The sequence below is a fragment of the Hibiscus syriacus genome, unplaced genomic scaffold, assembly GCF_006381635.1.
Source record: "Hibiscus syriacus cultivar Baekdansim isolate YM2019G1 unplaced genomic scaffold, ASM638163v2 tig00009942_pilon, whole genome shotgun sequence".
Lineage (NCBI taxonomy): Eukaryota > Viridiplantae > Streptophyta > Magnoliopsida > Malvales > Malvaceae > Hibiscus > Hibiscus syriacus.
In genome coordinates this window covers 106,262-125,745 of record NW_024062205.1, presented here as the reverse complement: position 1 = coordinate 125,745, position 19,484 = coordinate 106,262, and the positions used below count along the sequence as shown (strand labels likewise).

The 19,484-nt window shown below is 33.6% G+C and overlaps 2 protein-coding genes across 2 annotated transcripts; one reads left to right on the top strand and one right to left on the bottom strand.

Annotated features, from left to right (window-relative positions):
* The first annotated feature begins 5,675 nt into the window (after nt 1-5,675).
* On the top strand, nt 5,676-10,529 carry LOC120203403 (phosphatidylinositol/phosphatidylcholine transfer protein SFH6-like). Its single transcript, XM_039203705.1, has 13 exons — nt 5,676-5,734; nt 6,115-6,409; nt 6,835-6,934; nt 7,015-7,281; nt 7,373-7,450; nt 7,564-7,665; nt 7,795-7,844; nt 8,030-8,129; nt 8,247-8,345; nt 8,467-8,577; nt 8,986-9,118; nt 9,236-9,618; nt 10,393-10,529. The coding sequence occupies exons 1-13, from the start codon at nt 5,701-5,703 to the stop codon at nt 10,492-10,494; spliced, it is 1,854 nt and encodes a 617-aa protein (XP_039059636.1). The 5' UTR covers nt 5,676-5,700; the 3' UTR covers nt 10,495-10,529.
* On the bottom strand, nt 7,694-14,968 carry LOC120203404 (phosphatidylinositol/phosphatidylcholine transfer protein SFH3-like). The gene is made up of 14 exons (XM_039203706.1): nt 14,923-14,968; nt 14,568-14,832; nt 14,388-14,487; nt 14,008-14,274; nt 13,812-13,889; nt 13,632-13,733; nt 13,491-13,540; nt 13,292-13,391; nt 13,129-13,194; nt 12,951-13,040; nt 12,739-12,859; nt 12,271-12,650; nt 12,053-12,143; nt 7,694-7,788 (listed from the first exon to the last, which is right to left on the bottom strand). The coding sequence occupies exons 1-14, from the start codon at nt 14,966-14,968 to the stop codon at nt 7,724-7,726; spliced, it is 1,821 nt and encodes a 606-aa protein (XP_039059637.1). The 3' UTR covers nt 7,694-7,723.
* Nucleotides 14,969-19,484: the final 4,516 nt, after the last annotated feature.

The window sequence follows — 19,484 nt, the reverse complement described above, 5'->3', positions numbered from 1 at the left end:
TCATCCACGGTTTCAACTTCACGGCGAAGGGAATCGTGTCCACCCGCAACATACAACACTTGGATTTCAACTTCACGATGAAGGATATCCAAGTCAAGTCTCAACTTCACAACGAAGGGGCCATCCGCGATTTCAACTCCATGACGAAGGATATTGTACCCACACATCCACGATTTTAACTCCACGACGGAGGATATCGGGCCATTTTGAGGCTCAACTTCACGACGAATGGGCTTCCCAGTTTCATAGCCAATTTCAACTTCACAGCGAATGATATTGGACTCGAGACAACACAAGTTCAACTTCATAGCGAAAGGACGGCTGGTTGTCAACAAATAATTTCCCAGTTCCAGAGCCAATTTCAACTTCACGGCGGAGGATATTGGACTCAGAACAATACAACTTACTTGGATTTCAACTTTACGACGAAGGATATCCAATTTCTGGCTCAACTTCACGGCGAAGGGGCCACCCACGGTTTCAACTTCACGACAAAGGGAATCGTGCTCACCATTGTCTCTCTTGAGACAGTTTCCAAGTTTTGTCTCTCTTGAGACAGTTTCCCTTGAAACAAAATCTTTGAATATCTTTTCCTTGAAACAAATTTCGTCTCTTTTGAGACAGTTTCTTTTAGAACTAAGTTTTGTCTCTCTTGAGACAATTTCTTTTGAAACAAATTTTGTCTCTATTAAGACAGTTTCTCTTGAAACACAAAAAAAAAACCCTCGAAATTGTTTCTCTTGAAAAAAAAAACTTTGAAAATGTTTCTCTTGAAACACAAAGCCTTGGAGTTCAATTATGCTCAGCTTCGAGGGCACATCATTTGCAGCATAACTCAAGGCTAGAAGGGTTATCTGTCAACAAAGACCTTCGAGTTCGACTATGCTCAGCTCCAAGGCACATCATTTGCAGTATAACTCAAGGCAATAAGGGTTATCAGTCATCAAAGACCTTCGAGTTCGATTACATTCAACTCAGAGGTAAATCAAATTTGCAGCATAGCTCAAGGCAAGAAGGACTATTTGCCAACAAAATTGTCGAGTTCGATTCCATTCAGCTCGATGACAAATCAATCACACTACTTTCCGGTTGCAATCGAAGTTTTCCTGGGTTAGCCGTGCCTTAGTGACAAGCAACCATTTTCAAACAACATAGCTTAAGTCAAGAAAAACTATCTGTCAACAAAGATTTCTGAGTTCGATTCCGATCCAAAAAGAAGACCGAAGGGTAACGAGAAGCCACGTGCCGATTCAAATTCTGAACTACAACTTCAATTCCATATCATGAACTCGACTTCATCTGCAACTCAATTCGACATGGAGTTATTGAAACATCAGAGTCAGTTTTCAACTCTACCGAACGAAAAGTGTGTCTTTTAATCTTTGCCCTATTCCTGTTACACGACTATGGGCAAAGAGGGGCAGTTGTCAACACACCTTTTTGTCTGGGTACAATATTCTCAACAACCCTAATTTAGTGGGATTCAGAAAACAAACACAGCGTTAGAGTTTTACTATGATTCAAACTCCTAAAAATATAATAGAGTTTTACTAGGATTCAAACTCCTAAAAATAGGATAAAGTTATATTACGATTCAAACTCCTAAAAATAGGATCCAGAAGCATTATAAATAGCCATTGTAACTCACTATTGTAAGACACGATTTACATACAAAATACAGAGGAAAGCACGAAAAATACAAAGGCAAAACTATTGTAAACGATTCGAAAATGAAATAAAAGGTAGCATCTTTTTTACCTTGATTCGTTCATTTCTCGCATGTGCATGTTATTTTTCTTGAGATTTGGTTCGAATAACCCAAAACGTGGGTTGTGCTGATGACCAAAAAGGGGTGGGGTTTCGAAGTTTCGAACCTAGATATACCCCCGAGGCGTGTTCCTTTTTTAAATATTCAATTCTCCCCCCTAAATCCATTTTAATTCGGCCTATAATTTTTTTATTTTTCCTTTTAATTTGAGCCACTAACATTTTTTTCATTCAATTCGGTCGCTTCATTTTATTATTAATATTTTTTATTTCTTATTTTTTAATTCCAACAATATATTTATTATTATATATATTTAATTATATATTTTTATTATCTATTATTATTATTATTTTTACTTTTTTTATTATTATTTATTCTTTCGTCATTTTAATCTATATATATATATATTATCACTGTTATATATTTTATATATTACTATATTTTTATCACTATGTATATATACTTTTGATATTTGTATTACTATATATTTTGGTTATTTGTTATTTGATTATATTGCATATATGTATATTTTTCTTTTTTTCCTTTTCTACTTTATTTCCATTTTTATTTGTTTTATATTTTCTTGATGTTCATTTTATTACTTTCTTTCTTATTTGCTAATTGTATATAGATTTTTACTATTCTATCTATATTTTTATTTATTATTTTCTTCATTTTTTTATTTATTATTTTCTTCATTTTTTATCTTCATGTTGAATCCCTATTTCCTTTTTTCTCTCTCAATTGTATTTGTTTTCATTTCTCTCTCTCTAACATATTTCATGACTTTTGTAAGGGTACACTTTTAAAACTGTCAGCGGTAAGTAATTTGGATCGTTATTTTACCTTTTAAATTAGACTTATAATTTTCTTAATTTAAGACAACTGGAAATTACACAGTACCGAAAGGGCAGTTCAAGGGTACTAACCCTTTCTTGACTGTAACCGACTCCCGAATCCGATACATCACTGGTAAGATGCAAATCAGGTAAGAAATAAGGTATCCGGTCATCCTATTTTGTTTAAAATAAATGATCGGTGGCGACTTCTAATCATTTAACCCAAGTCGAAGCCCAATTCCGGGCGCACCCGAAAGACGATTACGACAATTCCATTCCAGTAAAATCGTCTCCACTTCAATCAAATGACATTCACCTTCAAATATAAGGATCTGAAGCTCACATAAAAATTAAAAAAAAAATTGATTTGAATATTAGTACCTTAGATAGTGGAGACGAGGTTGATGAATTTATTCTTCTCATTTTCATTGAAGACACAAATCAGAAACTGCAGATTTTTTTGGTATTAATTTTTGTTACTTCATAAATCAATCTCGTACGACAAAATACTTGAGTCAAAACCGAAAGAAAAAAGAAAAGAAACCTGATCTCAGAAAAAGAAGCGACGACAGATTTGAGGCCTTTTAGCTTTTCCATTGGAAGCAACAAAGCCGATAGAATCACAGTACTAGTATTGATTAATCGACCTCAAAATGGAAGAGAACCGAAACACAAAGAAAAAATATATATGAATTCATAAGAGAGAAAGAAATGAAATCACAAAGGAAAAAGTGGGGTTAAAGGGGGTGTGAGAGAAAAAGAAGAAGAAGAAGAAGAAATAAAGATGGTGAAAGAGTTAATGGAATGATAGATTGAGAAACAAGTGAGCGAAGAAGAAGAAGAAGAAGAAGAAAAAGAGATTCCACGTCAGCAAAAAACTAACGGGAGGTAATGACATGAACTTTAATGAAAACGAACTAAAAGTTCGATGATTGTATTGCAAGTTTCAAAAGTTGGGTGACCAAAATGCAAGCACTCTAAAAGTTTGAAAACTATTTATATACTTTACCCTTATTAGAAAAAGTCAGAAAGAGAAGGTTTGTGAAATTAGTAATTTTATATGATTCAACAAACAAACAAATAAATAAATAGTACCGTAAACACACACTCAGTACTGCCACACATATTCCTGTAGTCATGCACTACCGGTTGAAGTCAAGATTTCTCGACTGAGATAAAAGTGAATATAAAATAGTTTACTATTATTTTCTCTTAATTTAGTATATTTTCTTCATTATTAGATAGGGTAATGTACTTTAATGGTCTTACCTACGTGATATTATTTTATTGAGTCTATTCACTATTAAAAATTGCAAATGATATTTAATTATAGGATATAAATTTATTGAGTCTCTCGATTATTGAAAGTTATTAAAAGATAACTCGACTATTCATATGTTACAAATTCATTATTTTGATTAAAAAATTAATGATATTCTTAGCTTGAAGTTAACATGTTGATTGAGATATGATAGTCGTTTGAGAGTTTAAGATTATATTTTATCACAGTCAGCAAGTTAATGTCTAGCTCAGCTTATCGTCAAAATTTTAACATAAAATTTTGAGTTTGGAGTATATGAATAATCGAGTGATTATTTTGTAACTTTCAATAGTAGGGGACTCAACAATACAATATCCTATAGTTGAGGGCTATTTTGTAACTTTTAATAGTCAAGAGACTCAACAAAGCAATACCCTATAGTGGGGGACGATTTGAGTACTTTACTCTATTATATATTTATTTAATATTTTTATTAAAAAACTTTTTGTTTTTATATAATATTTAAATTATGTATAATCTCTTAAACATTTAAATTATAAATATTATTACTATTTTTCAAAATATAATCTTTTAAATATTACAATAGTAATATTATCAAATGAATTAAAGTAGATTTATTTTACTTTTTAAGTTGGTACGTAGGGACGAATGTATATCAAGTTTAGGGTGATTATAAGAAAATATCTACTAAAACGATTTTCAATCATTTGACGATTGACAATCAAACATCTCTACAAATATTATACTCGAACTTAAAACATCAAAGGATATCAATCATCCCTTAATCACTAAATTATTGTTTAGTACTTATTTATTAAATAATTTAACTATACAAATCTAAATTTAACTATAGGATAACAACCAATCATTTGATTCCTGCTTATTTATTTAAATTTAAATTAATAATCACAAGCAATTTTGCTCACATTTTTTAATTCCTATAAAATTTGGAATTTAACTATATTCTATACTTATTTATGAGGATATCCATATGCTTTAACAAACTTTTCTTATAAGGTGACATTAAAACATTAGGATAAAATGATAAATTTAAATTAATTTAAAATCTAAATAAAAGTTAAGTTGAATCATTATTAAAATTTTGAAATCATAAATAAAATAGACTAAGGGGTTGTTTGTTTACTTCAGAATGATTAAGCGCTGAATAATTCAAATACTGAATGATTCAGAGGCTCTGTATGAATTAGTTCTGAATGTGACATGCTGTTTGATAATGGCTCTGAATGATTCAGAATGTACTTCTGTGCTGAATCATTCAGAATGTACTTCTGTGCTGAATCAGTCAGCACTGAATCATTTAGAGGTACGAAACAAACGCGGTAAATACTGAACGAGTCATCATTCAACGCTGAATAATTCCATTAAGAGAAAACAAACCGCCTCTAAGTTAAAAGGGTTATTCCCTTATATGTAATATAGGAATTAAATCCATAAAAGATTCCCCGTACGTTGTTGAATTTTACAACAAAAAATACTTTTTCCCCCTATTATATTATCAAATAAAAACTTCTGGTCAGAGGAATTTACACCGTTGGATCTTCTTCGTGACTCGTGACGCAGAGACACGATTATTATTTACTCAGTAAGTGCTCCAAATTTGTTTTATTCCTAACAAAATTGAATTCAAAGTAAAAGTGCACTCCGAATTTGGACTCTTCTCTTTAGACTTTTTATTGTTTTGTTGACCTTTTACTTCTATTTATAAGGCGCGCGTGTACTTTTGTCGTTCCACCGGGAAATCTGATTACTGGCGCCGCCGCCGTCTTGATTCTTTTTTTGCGCGAGCGTTGATGTCTGATCCACTCGATCGATTCGCTAGGCCTTGTGAGTTTAACAATTTTTGGTTCTTGAACTTATTTTACTGTTTCTGCTGTATCGTTTCGGGTTCAGTTTGGTTGCTTACAAACTCCTGGTAGTGTGGACGAAGAAGAAAGGGAATCGATTCTTGTTTTGGTTTTCGGATATAACATTGGAAAATTTGGTCATTATTTTCATTTATTTGTTTTTGGTCTTAGTTTGGTATTTTTAACCATGCATTGATGATTTTTTGTTTTGTTTCTGGGGTTCTGAAGAATTTTCAGAGATAAATGAGATGAAAAAAGAATTAGAATTGGATTTTCGCTTTGAACTCTTTCTTATTATTTCTTCATCTAAAGACAATACTTGTTTGTAAATGCAATTCTTTGGTATATGTTATGAGGTAGGCTTGGAAGGGATTTCGGGTAGTGACGAGAGGAGAGAGAGAAAATCTGATTTGGAGAACTCAGAGGATGAAAGACGTTCAAAAATGGGATCCTTGAAAAAGAAAGCTCTAAATGCATCTACTAGATTCAAACATACTCTCAGGAGGAGTAGAAGGAAAAGTGGTGGCCGTGTCAGCTCATCCATCGAGGATATTCGTGATTTTGAGGAGCTTCAGGTAGTCGATCAATTTCGACAAGCATTGATTATGGAGGATTTGCTTCCTGAAAAGCATGATGACTATCACATGATGTTGAGGTGCTATCCTCTTACTTTTTTTCTCATATTTTCCCATGTAGTTGTTTATCATTATTCTTTTTGATACTATGATCCGAGTTTTATTGGTTTTGTTCTATTGTCAAATCAGCTGTGAACAAACTAGCTATAAGCACTCTATATATGCTATTTTGTTATTTCTGTAATGATTCCTGAATGTTATTTGATTGTTAAAATTTTAACTTGAATCTAATTGGCTTTATTAAGAAAAACATAAGAAGAATTCTGAGTTTATTTATCATGCTCTTTGTTTAGCTTTTAGAACACAATTTATTTGCTGTCCGCTTGCTGATGTATATTTTTGTTTGGCTTCGGTGCTGTTTCTGCTGCTATCCTCTCTTTTAGCTGCTTTGCCTACTTCTAGTGATGCAACATGTGATAATCAGTTGTAGTTTAATTTTATATAGGTTCTTGAAAGCAAGGAAATTTGATATAGATAAAGCTAAACACATGTGGGCAGATATGCTCCAATGGAGGAAGGAGTTTGGTGTTGACACCATCAGGGAGGTAATTGTTTTTAATTGTTTGGATGAGGTAGTATTGGTTGTAATCAATGTTTTTCACTGCAATTTTATCCGTTTTTGCAGGATTTTGAGTTTACAGAGTTGGATGAGGTTTTAAGGTATTACCCTCATGGTTATCATGGTGTTGACAAGGAGGGAAGGCCTGTGTATATTGAAAGATTGGGAAAAGTTGATCCCAACAAACTCATGCAAGTTACAACCTTGGATCGGTATGTAAAATACCATGTCCAGGAATTTGAGAAGGCCTTCAGTGTAAAGTTTCCTGCTTGTACAATTGCTGCAAGGAGGCACATTGATTCAAGCACCACAATTTTAGATGTCCATGGTGTGGTATGTTCTTTGGGATCGTTCATTGCATTGTTAATACATAAATATTTTGTCTGCTAACTGATAATTGTTTTTTCTTTTCATCCATTCTTAGGGCTTTAAGAATTTTACCAAATCTGCAAGGGAACTGATTATGCGGTTGCAGAAGATTGATGGTGACAACTACCCTGAGGTCTGCAATATCAATGTGCTGGCATGAGGAATTACGAAGTCATGCTTCTATCAAAAGTTTATATATTATTTTATGTTAAGCCAAAATTTTATGTTGTCCTTTTACTTTTGCAGACGCTTCACCAAATGTTTATCATCAATGCTGGACCTGGGTTTAGGCTTCTGTGGAATACTGTGAAGACATTTCTGGATCCCAAAACAACTTCAAAGATCCATGTAATTTAATATCTAATTCTGCTATACTTTTTGAAAATGAGTATACATTTTTTTCTTTTTAATTCTCAATCCCTTTATTTGTTGGTGATTTGTAATTATACATGCATGTAATGTGTGCATTGACTTCAGGTTATTGGAAACAAGTGCCAGAGCAAATTGCTCGAGATTATTGATGTCAGGTAAATGGGCTTAGAACTTCTATGACATGTTATATTACAGTGTTATCTTTATTTTACTCTATTTTGCAATACGATTTTTCCATCACTCTGCGCTTAATATATATATATATTATTTTTACTATCTAACACTCGCTGCTTGCCTCATTCCATCAAAAAGCTTATGATGATATTTAAATTCCTTTCAGTGAATTGCCAGAATTTCTGGGCGGTAGCTGTACTTGTGCAGATCAGGGAGGTTGCCTTCGCTCTGATAAAGGGCCTTGGAAAAGTCTCGAAATATTGAAGGTTATAACCTGGCCTTAGTTTATGTATGTTGTTGGTGCTGTTAATTTCAAGGGCTTGATCGGTGTTTTTTCTTTTCTTTTTTCTAACGAAGAAACACACTATTGTTTTTTTTCTCAGATGGTTCTTAATTCTGAGGCACGATATCCTAGACAAGTCGTAAAAGTTTTAAATAGTGATGGGACAGTTATTGCTTATGCTAAGCCACATCTTCCAGTGGTATATTTTCTTTCTAACTTCCAATGATCCTTTTGTTCTGACATATTTTTGACATTCCGCTTTTGACTTTTGAGATAAGATTTTTGCATTATCTCATTGCATATTTTGCCGTGTGAAGCAGTTGAAAGGTAGTGATACATTCACGGCTGAATCTGGATCGGAAGTTGAAGATATCACATCCCCAAAAGCAATGAAGAACTACTCACAGCTTAGGCTGACCCCTGTTCATGAAGTAGGTTATTTTGACATTCTAATCCTTCATATCGGTTATGTAATTGAAGTACATTGCTTGTTGTTTATAATGTCTCAGATTACATTCATTATGAGTATATATACTGTTGGATACAAGTGAAGTTGATATAGAATTATGCTTTTGGATCATTAAAATGCTGTGGATGCTGAGTTCATCAGTATGAAACTGGTTATAAGTTAAACAGTTTTTGCTTTCTTTTCTTTCAGTCAGCTAGTTGCATTTATAGGTTTTTTGTTTTGTTTCGTTTTCAATCAACAGTATGCTTTGAACAATGATTATCATGATGACTTCATTATTCATCTAATCAGATTATGCACCCAAATTTAGTATCATGGGCATTTTTCGCAATGTTGGTAATACTCTTCTTGGGCTTTGTAATTCATGCAGATTAAGGTTGTTGGGAGAACAAGCCATGCTGGTAACTTCTCAGGCTATGATGAATATGTTCCAATGGTTGACAAAACTGTTGATGCTAGTTGGAATAAACAAACCTCCCTCCTGATGCCTTCTGGTTCCAGAGGTTAACAAATATAATCTTGTATACTGTTACCCTTTTAGATTCTACATATTTTTTTCTTAAAAGCTTCCTCATCTCGTTGGTAACATGATTAAGAAAATGAACTATTTTCCAATTCAGGTGCATTAACATTGCCTGAAATTCCTCATAACCCAGAAGGAATTCGAGCTCGGGTTTTGCCGACTCTTATGGCTTTTTTCATGACATTTTACACTCTGCTGCACTCAGCAGCCTTCAATATAACCAGAAATCTTCCTGGCACATTTTCTGGTACCGAACTTACCCTTGACACAGCTCAAAGGGAAGCGCTTCCCCCATCTCCAACTCTTCCTTCTCAGGCAGATGTACTATCTTCTGTGCTCAAGAAGATGGTTGAGCTTGAGGAGAAAGTTGATACATTACAAGCAAAGCCATCTGAGATGCCTCATGAGAAGGAGGAATTGTTGAATGCTGCTGTATGTCATGTTGATGGCGAAGAAGCAGAGCTAATCGCTACCAAGAAGGTACTGTTGGCAATCTTAATTTTTTTTTTCACCAAATTTTTTTTCCATATTTATGTTAGAGCTTCTTATTCCATTTCCATCTAGTAGGTCATTCAAACAAATAGAGCTAGAGTGATGAATGTTTCGACTTCGGTACTTTAATTATGAATTGTGTCAACTCATTTTCATTAAAGCATCTGATAGTGCTACCATTGTCATTTTGCATGGGTGCAGAGTTTGTTAAATCTTCTTTTGATGTTGGGTTTATTACTTTCTTTGTAAGGATTTATTACTTTTTATGGTGTCAAACTCGTTGCCTTTATGCGACTACACGATATTGCTAGAAATATCAATTTCTTCTATAAGAGTATTTGTTATCAAGTTATTAATCACGTGTTTTTTCATGCTTACAAAGCCTTTTCTTTAGTGTCTATTTGGTCACCCACCTATCACTACATAACACTATGTTTTGGTTTCTGTTTTGATCATCCACCGTTTAAAAATTAACGGTGATGTTGATATGTCAATCATAAGACAATGTCATGTCAGCATTTAAAAATAATTAAAAATATCATGTGAACATCACCATTGATTTTTTAACGACAGATGACCAAAACAAAACTAAAATATAATGTTAGGTATGATTTTATAGAAAATAATAGTCGGGTGACCAAATAAGAAGCTAAGTGATAGGTGGTAGGTTACCCTTTTTTTTACTTTAATATACTTGTAATTATTATCATTATTGTTCTCTATTTCTGAGATCTTCATTTTCATTCTGTATGTATCGAACAGGCTCTTCACGAGGCTTTGATGAGGCAAGAAGAACTTCTTGCTTACATAGACAGTCAAGAAGAAGCCAAACTTGGGGTATGGAATTTCTCTTGTTTATTGTAGATTTTCTGGGTAATAATTTTTTATGGTATTTCCTATGTTCTTATGGCTGATTTTCTCTCTCTGTTTCAGAACGGTGATGTTCCTTTTCCCATGGTGAGTCTATAAATCCTAATTAGGCTACGCTTGGTAGAAAAACAAAAAGAAAATTACATTCCCTTTTCCGGTTGAAAAATAAGAGGAAATAAAATTAAGCTTTTAAGAATAAATAAAATTGAATTCTTTTTTTTACACATAACGATAGAAAATGATCATTTCTATTTTATCTTTTCTTTTTCACATTCAAAATTTGTGTTTTTTCACTTTTCCGTTCTCTTATTATATCCTATTTTTCCATTCAACCAAACAAAACTTTAAGCCCGTTTTGCGTGCTTTTCTAAAAGCATCTTTAGTTAAAAAGTTCATTTTAATTATAAAATATGTCAAACGGTTAAAAAATGAAAAAAAATTGTGATGAAAACCGTGGTTTTAAATCAATCGCAAAAGTTAGAATTTTTAGCTTTTTTTAGTTTAAACTGTGCATTTGAAAGCAAATTATAATTTTACTAATGCATAGGTTGCACTCAATTATGTATTTACATTTTATTTTAATAATTTAATACTAACATCCTTAAAAAATAGTTTATTACTTAATAATTTATTTTAATTACTAATGTTTTTTTTTGTAACATCCATGATCCATATGTTAAAAGGTATTGATAATAATTTTTTTCTTAATAAAATATTTCATATATAAAAATATTATTAATGAGTTATTTTAAAATATTTTTTATTATAGTTTAAGTTGATATATTTTATATATAATAGTATTAATAATTGTAAATATAATTTAATTGTTATATTTTTAATTTACAATATAATGTCTATAATAAATCTTTTAACTTTTCAAACTCACTTTTTAAAAATCCCAAACACTTAGATTTTAAATTATATTTTTGTACAACACTTTTAAAAATTCCGTTTTTACTGCATTTATAAATGCCACCTACAAAAGCTGCGTTAAAGTGTTTACCCTCGTTTCTATTATACAATTCGCTCATAATTGAATTGAATACAAACAAATCTTCTTCATTTTTGAAGTTAATTGAATACAAATTTGGTTTTGCGTTTGAAGTTAAAAGGGGGGAGGAGTCTATGCACATTGATCAGTCCACCCTAATCTTTTACATCAGTTAGTTCTTCACACTAACGAGACAGCATTTTTGAACTTTAAAACAACACATTACAACCAGGCCCAGACAAAACCAGTTTTGAGACAATAATTGTTCGAAAATGTAGACACAAACTAAAGAAAAATAATACCCAAAGATTATTTTGCAAGCCAAAATCAATATTCAAAAGGATTTCATACGTTGAGGGTGAATATCAACATTGTCATTTGCCTCCCAACATCAGGGTCCAGCTTACCAACGGAAGGGGTTCTGCAATCATAATCCAAGGAAAAGAGACGTGATGTATACATGCACCGCATTTTCGGATTTCGAGAAAATGCGTGTGATTTACGTGAATAGAACATGAAATATAACAGACGGATTAAAACTAATATGAAGAGTATAAAAGCTTTGGTAACTTACAAGCTTCTTCTTCTTCTTCTTTTTCTTGTCAATGTACGTTCGAAGTTCCTCCTGTTTATCAAGGGCTTCCTGAAGTGCCTGGATATTCAACCAAAGTGAACACGCAATTAAAATCCAAGCACGGAAAACATGCCCACGTCCTTGTTCGGATTCTTCAAGATTTTTGAGTTTTTAAACTTAGCCAAGTATGTATATGTATATATACCTTCTTAGCTGCAGATAGTTCTACTTCCAGAGCGTAGACCTTGCTCAATGCATCATTCAGCATCTCCTCTTTCTCGGGCGGCATGGTTCCCGGTTTCTGCATGAGAAAACTCATCGCCTCTTCCAATTTAGCCATGCGTTTCTCCATGGCAACGTAGTCATTGCTCGTGATAGGCGGCAGTTGCGACTGATCGGCCGTACGCCCCGTGATCATCGGCTTTGCATGGTGAACTTGACCGTTGTACAACGCAGTTTCGCCTAGCTTCCTCGGCATGTTGCGAGACAAGCGAATCATGGCTACCATACTTATAACGAAGCTCATTAATCCTCCGAAAACGTTGCTGCTCATTCCTTTCCCTTCGTCTTTCACTTGGTAACAATCTGCACAGTGTTGTCCAGAAAAACAAAGTGACGCTGTTACAACAATATCAGGATGGTTAATCAAACTATCTTCACGTAAAGAATTAACCTTTGGAAATGGAAAATTTTTCATCTCCCACTAATTTAGGCCAAACAGAATCGACCCCCTTGTCGATGATCGGAACACATTTATCATAGGCAAACGAATCCTGACACTTCTTGTTGGGAGACTGCAATGCATATAAAGCGCAGTGTTAAAATCGCAGAACTCCTAATTTCTCTGCATTGTTTGACATGGCATTACATATTGAGAAAACTTACTTCAATTACAGGAGATAGTGGTGTGTTCTCTGCATGCCATTCGGCAGTGGCTGCAGCCGTTTCGGCTTCGATGGAACTGTTCATCTTCGTGTCGGAAACATCGAACAAAAAGAGTAAGTTAGGCAGTCAATTTGCAGGGTGCTAGATATTGAGACTTGGGATTGCTAAGTATGAAAATTGCAGATTCTACCTCAATGCCTGACAAATTTCTCGTTTTGCGCTTGAACTCGCCATTTTGTACTTTCTAAGATCATTGAAATGAAGCACCCATTTGATTATTTCAAGAAGCAAATCAAAATTATTAAATTAAAAACTTATCAATCTTTTTGTTAATGAGTAACCTTTAATATTTCAGGATCATTCCATGGACCCTTGTCCGAGACCATGCAGCCTCCTTTGTCTGCACAGTTACAGCTACCGCCTAAAAACTCCGGCAGCTCGCTGTCGAAAAACAAAAAACCGAGCTAAGGAATGTTTTGAACATAGAAAGGCATGTAACGAGAAACAATGATGAATTCGATCGGTTGAGAAGGGACTCACTTAGCATCAATCACTTCCAGCAATTTGCTCTGGTATTTGTTACCCAAAACCTGATGAAATATAACACAAAAGTTGTTCGTTTGTTCATCAACGTTATAATTATATCTAGCTTCAAGTAATTTGGTGGATTTATGTACTTACATGGATTTTCGAGGTGGTCTTCGGGTCGAGGAACGATTTGACCGTGCTCCATAGGAGCCTGAACCCAGAGCCAGCATTGATGATAAACATTCTGTTCAGAGTCTGCAATATATAGGCATTGAATTAGTGTTGCCTTCACTGAAAAAGAACTTTGTTGCTAACTGAGATTAAGAAGATTACCTCGGGATAGTTGTCACCGTCAATCTTCTGAAGGCGCTGTAGGAGCTCCCTTGCAGCCTTGTTGAAGCTTTTAAGACCCTGAAAGTTTTAATTTATTGTAACACACAGGCAGTAGGACTGCAACAAAGCAAAAGTTGGAGATATACATTCATACACACACACACACATACACACATATATGACTTAGTCCACATACCACTCCTTCAACATCCAATATGGTAGTGCTTTGATTAATTTGCCTTTTTGCAGCAATGGATGCAGCAGGGAACTTGACAGCAAAGGTCTTCTCGAACTCCTTTACGTGGTACTTCAGATACCGGTCTATTGTCGTGACTTGAGTCAGTTTGTTAGCATCGACTTGACCGAGCCTCTCGATATAAACAGGTCGTCCATCTTTATCAACTCCATGATATCCTTGTGGATAGTACTTGATCACTTCATTGTATTCCTTGAAATCAAAGTCCTTAACATCGAAACCGCACCCAAACGGAGCAAGTTCAGATTGCAGATCATAAAAGTTGCAACAGATATATATGTATAGCAGTGTGATTGATTCAATGATATGCTTTTGGTTACCTCCATGATTGTGTCAGCCCCAAAATCCTTCCTCCATTGGATCATATCAGCCCACATTTGCTTCGCTTTATCGAGATCGAATTTCCTCGCCCTCAAAAACCTGCAATGCAACCTAATGATTAGCTGAAATATGTATGTAACAACCATTCATATAGAATATTCAATGAAAGATTGTGTGACCTTAGCATTATGTGATGATCATCATGTTGAGAAGGCAATAGTTCATCTAATATAAGTGCCTGACGGAACGCGTCGACCGCCTGTAATTCTTCTACGTCGATGTTGTCGTCTATACTTCCGGCCGACATAACTCTATTGTGTTTCCTGGTTCTCTTTTTAAGAGAATTCCTGAACCTGCTCGACGCACTAACTGCCATTTTCTTAAAAGATCCAATCCTTTTCTTCCTTTCATCCTCAGAGCTCTCTATATCAGATTTTTCAGGACCTGCAAAAAACACGAACTCACTGAAGTTATTTATCATTTTAAACAAAAAGAAGAAGAAAAATCTTGCACTGCTTGAAGAAGAAGACTCACTCATTTTAGCTGGTCGTTCAACAGGTATAGCCAAGGTGTCAGCCATGACTACTTACACCTATAAAAACATATGAAACTAAGCCATTGCAATAAAAAGATTTTCTGGCAAACCAAACACTGGAAATCAAAATCTTGTGCCAGATGAAAAAGGATAGAGATAACGTACCTTATGAGAGTTGGTGGCTGACAACTAATAGATAAAAGGAGAGTTGTGTGCGTGTGTATATATATATATATACTAGAAAACAGCATGCCATGGTTGAGATTTGACAGATTTTAGTTATTGTGAAAAACATATGATTTGTTTTTTTATGTTTTAACGTTTACTAATCTTGACGAGGTCTAATGACTTCAACAGTTGCTGTTAGAAGCCATGGTTAGAATCTAGCGATATGCATGCCACTCCATTCAACAATTTTTATGGTCTTGTTATCTCTCTAGCTAAAGGGTTAATGCATCTTTTGGCCCCTGGCTTTGGCTTTGAGATGCATTTCGGCCCTTAACTTTTTACCTTTGATCTGCAGTTTGACCCGACTTTGGTTTTGATCTGCAATTTGGCCCCTAACCTTTTTTAATATAAATTATCCTTAATTAGATATTTGAATTTATATTATATACTTGCATGAGTGGTGCTCCACTCAGCTCTTTCTTTTTACTGCTAGGGTTTACTGCCAACTGGCAATTCTTTTAATTATATATATATAAAGAAATTAATGAAAGAAAGGTGGGAATTGTGAAGATTTTGTCAACTTTAGCACGAAGAGACTACATGTGAGTCATGACTAATATTTTAACTTCAAATCTTTATTCCAACTACCCAACTTAATAATAAATTAAATATAATATCATACATATAATTATATTTTTATTCAGTTGAACACATGATGGAGATTTTATTGAAAATGTTATTATATTTAAACATTTTACTTTAAATAATATTATATGTTTTGAGAAAAAAATATTTGATCGGTCGGTCGGTCAAGTTGTTCATATTTATTTTCTCATATGTCTTTTAAGTCATGAGTTCTAAACCTACCAGGAATACTCCCCCCTCCTTCTCTAGAGTTTTCTCTTTCCCTCCTCTCTTGGTAGGATTAAGATTAGCTTTAGAATTTGTCAAAAAAAAAAAATATTACAAGCTTTAATACATTTTAATAGTCTAGGTGATTGTAAGGTAATATATTTTCGAAACATTCTTAACTAACTGATAATGCAAATATACCTTATAGATACAATTACTCGAAATCAAAATCTCTAAGAAAAACAACATTATATTACATGATATAATCTTAAATCAAATATAAAATTACAAAGATTAATATGTACCATGATTTTTTTAACAGTCTCATGTGGTTACAAGATAGTATATGATTATAATTTTTTCCTAACTATTGACAACGTACACAACTTATAAAGATAGATACTTGAACTCAAGAAATAAGACTCTCTTTAACAACAATAATTTAATGGGTAAATTACACAATTTCTCACTCTACTTTACTCTCTCTCCTATTTTGCTCACTGAACTTTTATTTTTTCTAATTTGCTCACTAAACTTTACATATTGAATCATTTTGCTCACTTTGCCGTTAACTTTTTAATGATGTTATGACGTGGCATAGGAATCAAAACGATGTCGTTTTTAAAAACTAAAAAATATTCTAAAATGACGTCGTTTTGGTGAGTAAAATATGAGATAGAGTAAAGTTTAATGACTCATGGTGTAATTTACCATTTTTCCTTCTTTCTCCATTTTTTCTCCGCCGGCCACCATGTCATTTTTATTCCAGCCACCATCGATCGACGTAGATGGTGGTCGTTCTGTCCCAAAATGGGATAGGTCGGTTCCTCTCAACCCCCTGAGTCCGAATCTGGTGGTTGTTTCATCGAAAAATGTCTCAAAACTCGTGAATTGGGACAGAAACGTTTCAGTTTCCTCACTTTAAATCTCAAATTCGTGGACTTCGAAGCAACTTCCAAAAAAATGGAGGTAGGATTCGAACTCATGACGTCGAGGCGAAGCGACTCATCCCATTTTGGATAAAATGACCACCACCTACGGCTATCAACGGTGGCCGATGGTGGCATCCGATCACCTTCTAATTTTATTTTATATTAAATAATATTAATAAAATTAGCCGTTAGAGAGAAAACGGGGAGTAAGCATAATGATTCAATTTGTAAAGTTCAGTGAGCAAAATTAAAAAAAATTAAAAGTTCGTTGAGCAAAATAAGAGAGAGTAAAGTAGAGTGAGAAACGGTGTAATTTACTCTAATTTAATTTGCACGATAATCTTTTATTATATTGCAGGCACATAATAATCTTACATTACGGGTAGAGTGTAATATAATGAAATGTCATAGCCACCTACATTTTATGTAATCTCGTATAATGAGTGTTATCTGAAATTTTAAATCAGTTTACTCTTTACTTTTATTACTTTAATCAAATATTAATAATTTTTTGAAATAAAATTTAAAAGAAATGAATTATGTTTGATATAAAAGTTTGAATCTCAAGTCATTAAATTCAATTAATTTAACGACTCTAAAAAGATGTAAAATTTATTTTCACTTATCCAGTAATATAAGAAATAATTTTAAGTTTATGTAATGTGAGTTCCTTTCTTTTTCTTTATTAATCGTGAGTGATTACAAGTCAAAGTATATGTTTTAAAAACTTTCAATAATTTGATAATGAACATTCAAATACCCTACAATTGTTGCAACTCAAACTCGAAATCTCTAAAGATAATAACTATCCCTTTAACCATTGAAGTCACTTGATTCGTGTCATGTGATGTGAGAATTTCAGTTCATCGAAGAAGATTTAGAATACATTCCAAAACCATGATGCTATATGGGCATATATAGTATAGTAAATTCTTGTTATCTGAATAAAAATTCAGTTTTTTAATTTTCTGTTATTTGTTTTATAGGATTATGTGATCTTTGTTAGTTCAGATTTAGGAAATCATCCGGTTCATATTTTTCTGAATGTTTGAGATATTTTTAGTCTCAAAGTTTCGTTATAAAAGGCTAAGCATGATGAATAAAAGTATCAAGTTGTTCATTCACTTGTTCCTTCACTATGTTCTATTTTAAAAGTGTTCACTTCTCTCGTTTTTGTATCAGTGGTATCTGAGCCATGTTAATGGCGACAACAAATTTTGTCCAGCCTGCAATTCCTCATTTTGATGGTCACTATGACCATTGGAGCATGCTAATGGAGAACTTCTTGAGGTCTAAGGAGTATTGTCATGTTGTTGAATCAGGAGTAGAAGAACCAGAATAAGGAGTTGCAATGACAGTTACACAGAAATGAGAATTGGAAACATTGAAATTGAAGGATCTCAAAGCCAAGAACTATCTCTTCCAAGCCATTGATCGAGCCACTTTGAAGACGATTCTTTGCAATGAAAAGTCCAAACGGATATGAGACTCGATGAAGAGAAAGCATCAAGGGAATGTAAGAGCGATGAAGAGAAAGCATCAAGGGAATGTAAGAGCGAAGCGCGTGCAGTTGCAAGGTTTTCGAGCTGAATTTGAAAACTTAAGAATGAAGTCCAATGCGTCGGTTACTGTTTTTTTTATCAAGAACAATGGTGATCGCCAACAAGATGAGAATCCATGGAGAAAAAATGGAGGATGTTGTCATCATTGAGAAAATTCTTAGATCGATGACACCAAAATTTAATTTTGTTGTTTATTCGATAGAAGAATCATGAGATGTTTGTTCCTTTACACTTGATGAATTGCATAGCTCTTTGCTGGTTCATGAACAAAAATTATCCAGCAAGAGAAAGAGGAGCAAGCGTTGAAGGCAGCAACCAATCCAAAAGGTCTTGGAAGATGGAAATCAAGATGGAAGGACAAAAAGGAGCAACACAACTCTGATGAGGATTCCAGATGGAAAGGCAAAGGTCGTGAAAATAATCATTCAAATGGTTACAAACAAAAGTTTGTAAACAAGTCAAATAATGAATGTTACAGATGTCACATGTATGGCCATTACAAATCAGAATGCAGAACAAATCGAATTTTGAAGAAAAATAAAAGGAAGAAGAAGTTTCTCTGTCGATGGCATGTCATGTGAAAGAAGAAATTCACCAGAATATGTGGTATTTAAACACAAGCTGCATTAACCATATGTGTGACGATAAGACGTTTTTTGAATTAGATGAAGCATTCCGAAGCATTGTTTCATTCTAAGACAATTCTAAAGTTTTTGTCTTGGATAAAGGCAATGTGAAAATTCACATCAAGGAGAATACTACAAAAGTTATTTCCAATGTTTTCTCTGTTCATGATTTTAAAACTAATATGCTTAGTGTTGGTTAGCTTCAAGAGAAGAGATATGAGATTTTTATCAAAGATGGAGTTCGTCGCATTCATGATGAAAATACGAGTTTAATTTCTCAAGTAAACATGATAACAAACCGGATGTTCCCATTATATCTCAACAACACCACTCAATCATGCTTTTAAACAAGAATGAAAAATGAAGTGTGGTTATGGCATTTTCGATACGGACATCTAAATTTTGGTGGTCTAAAATTGCT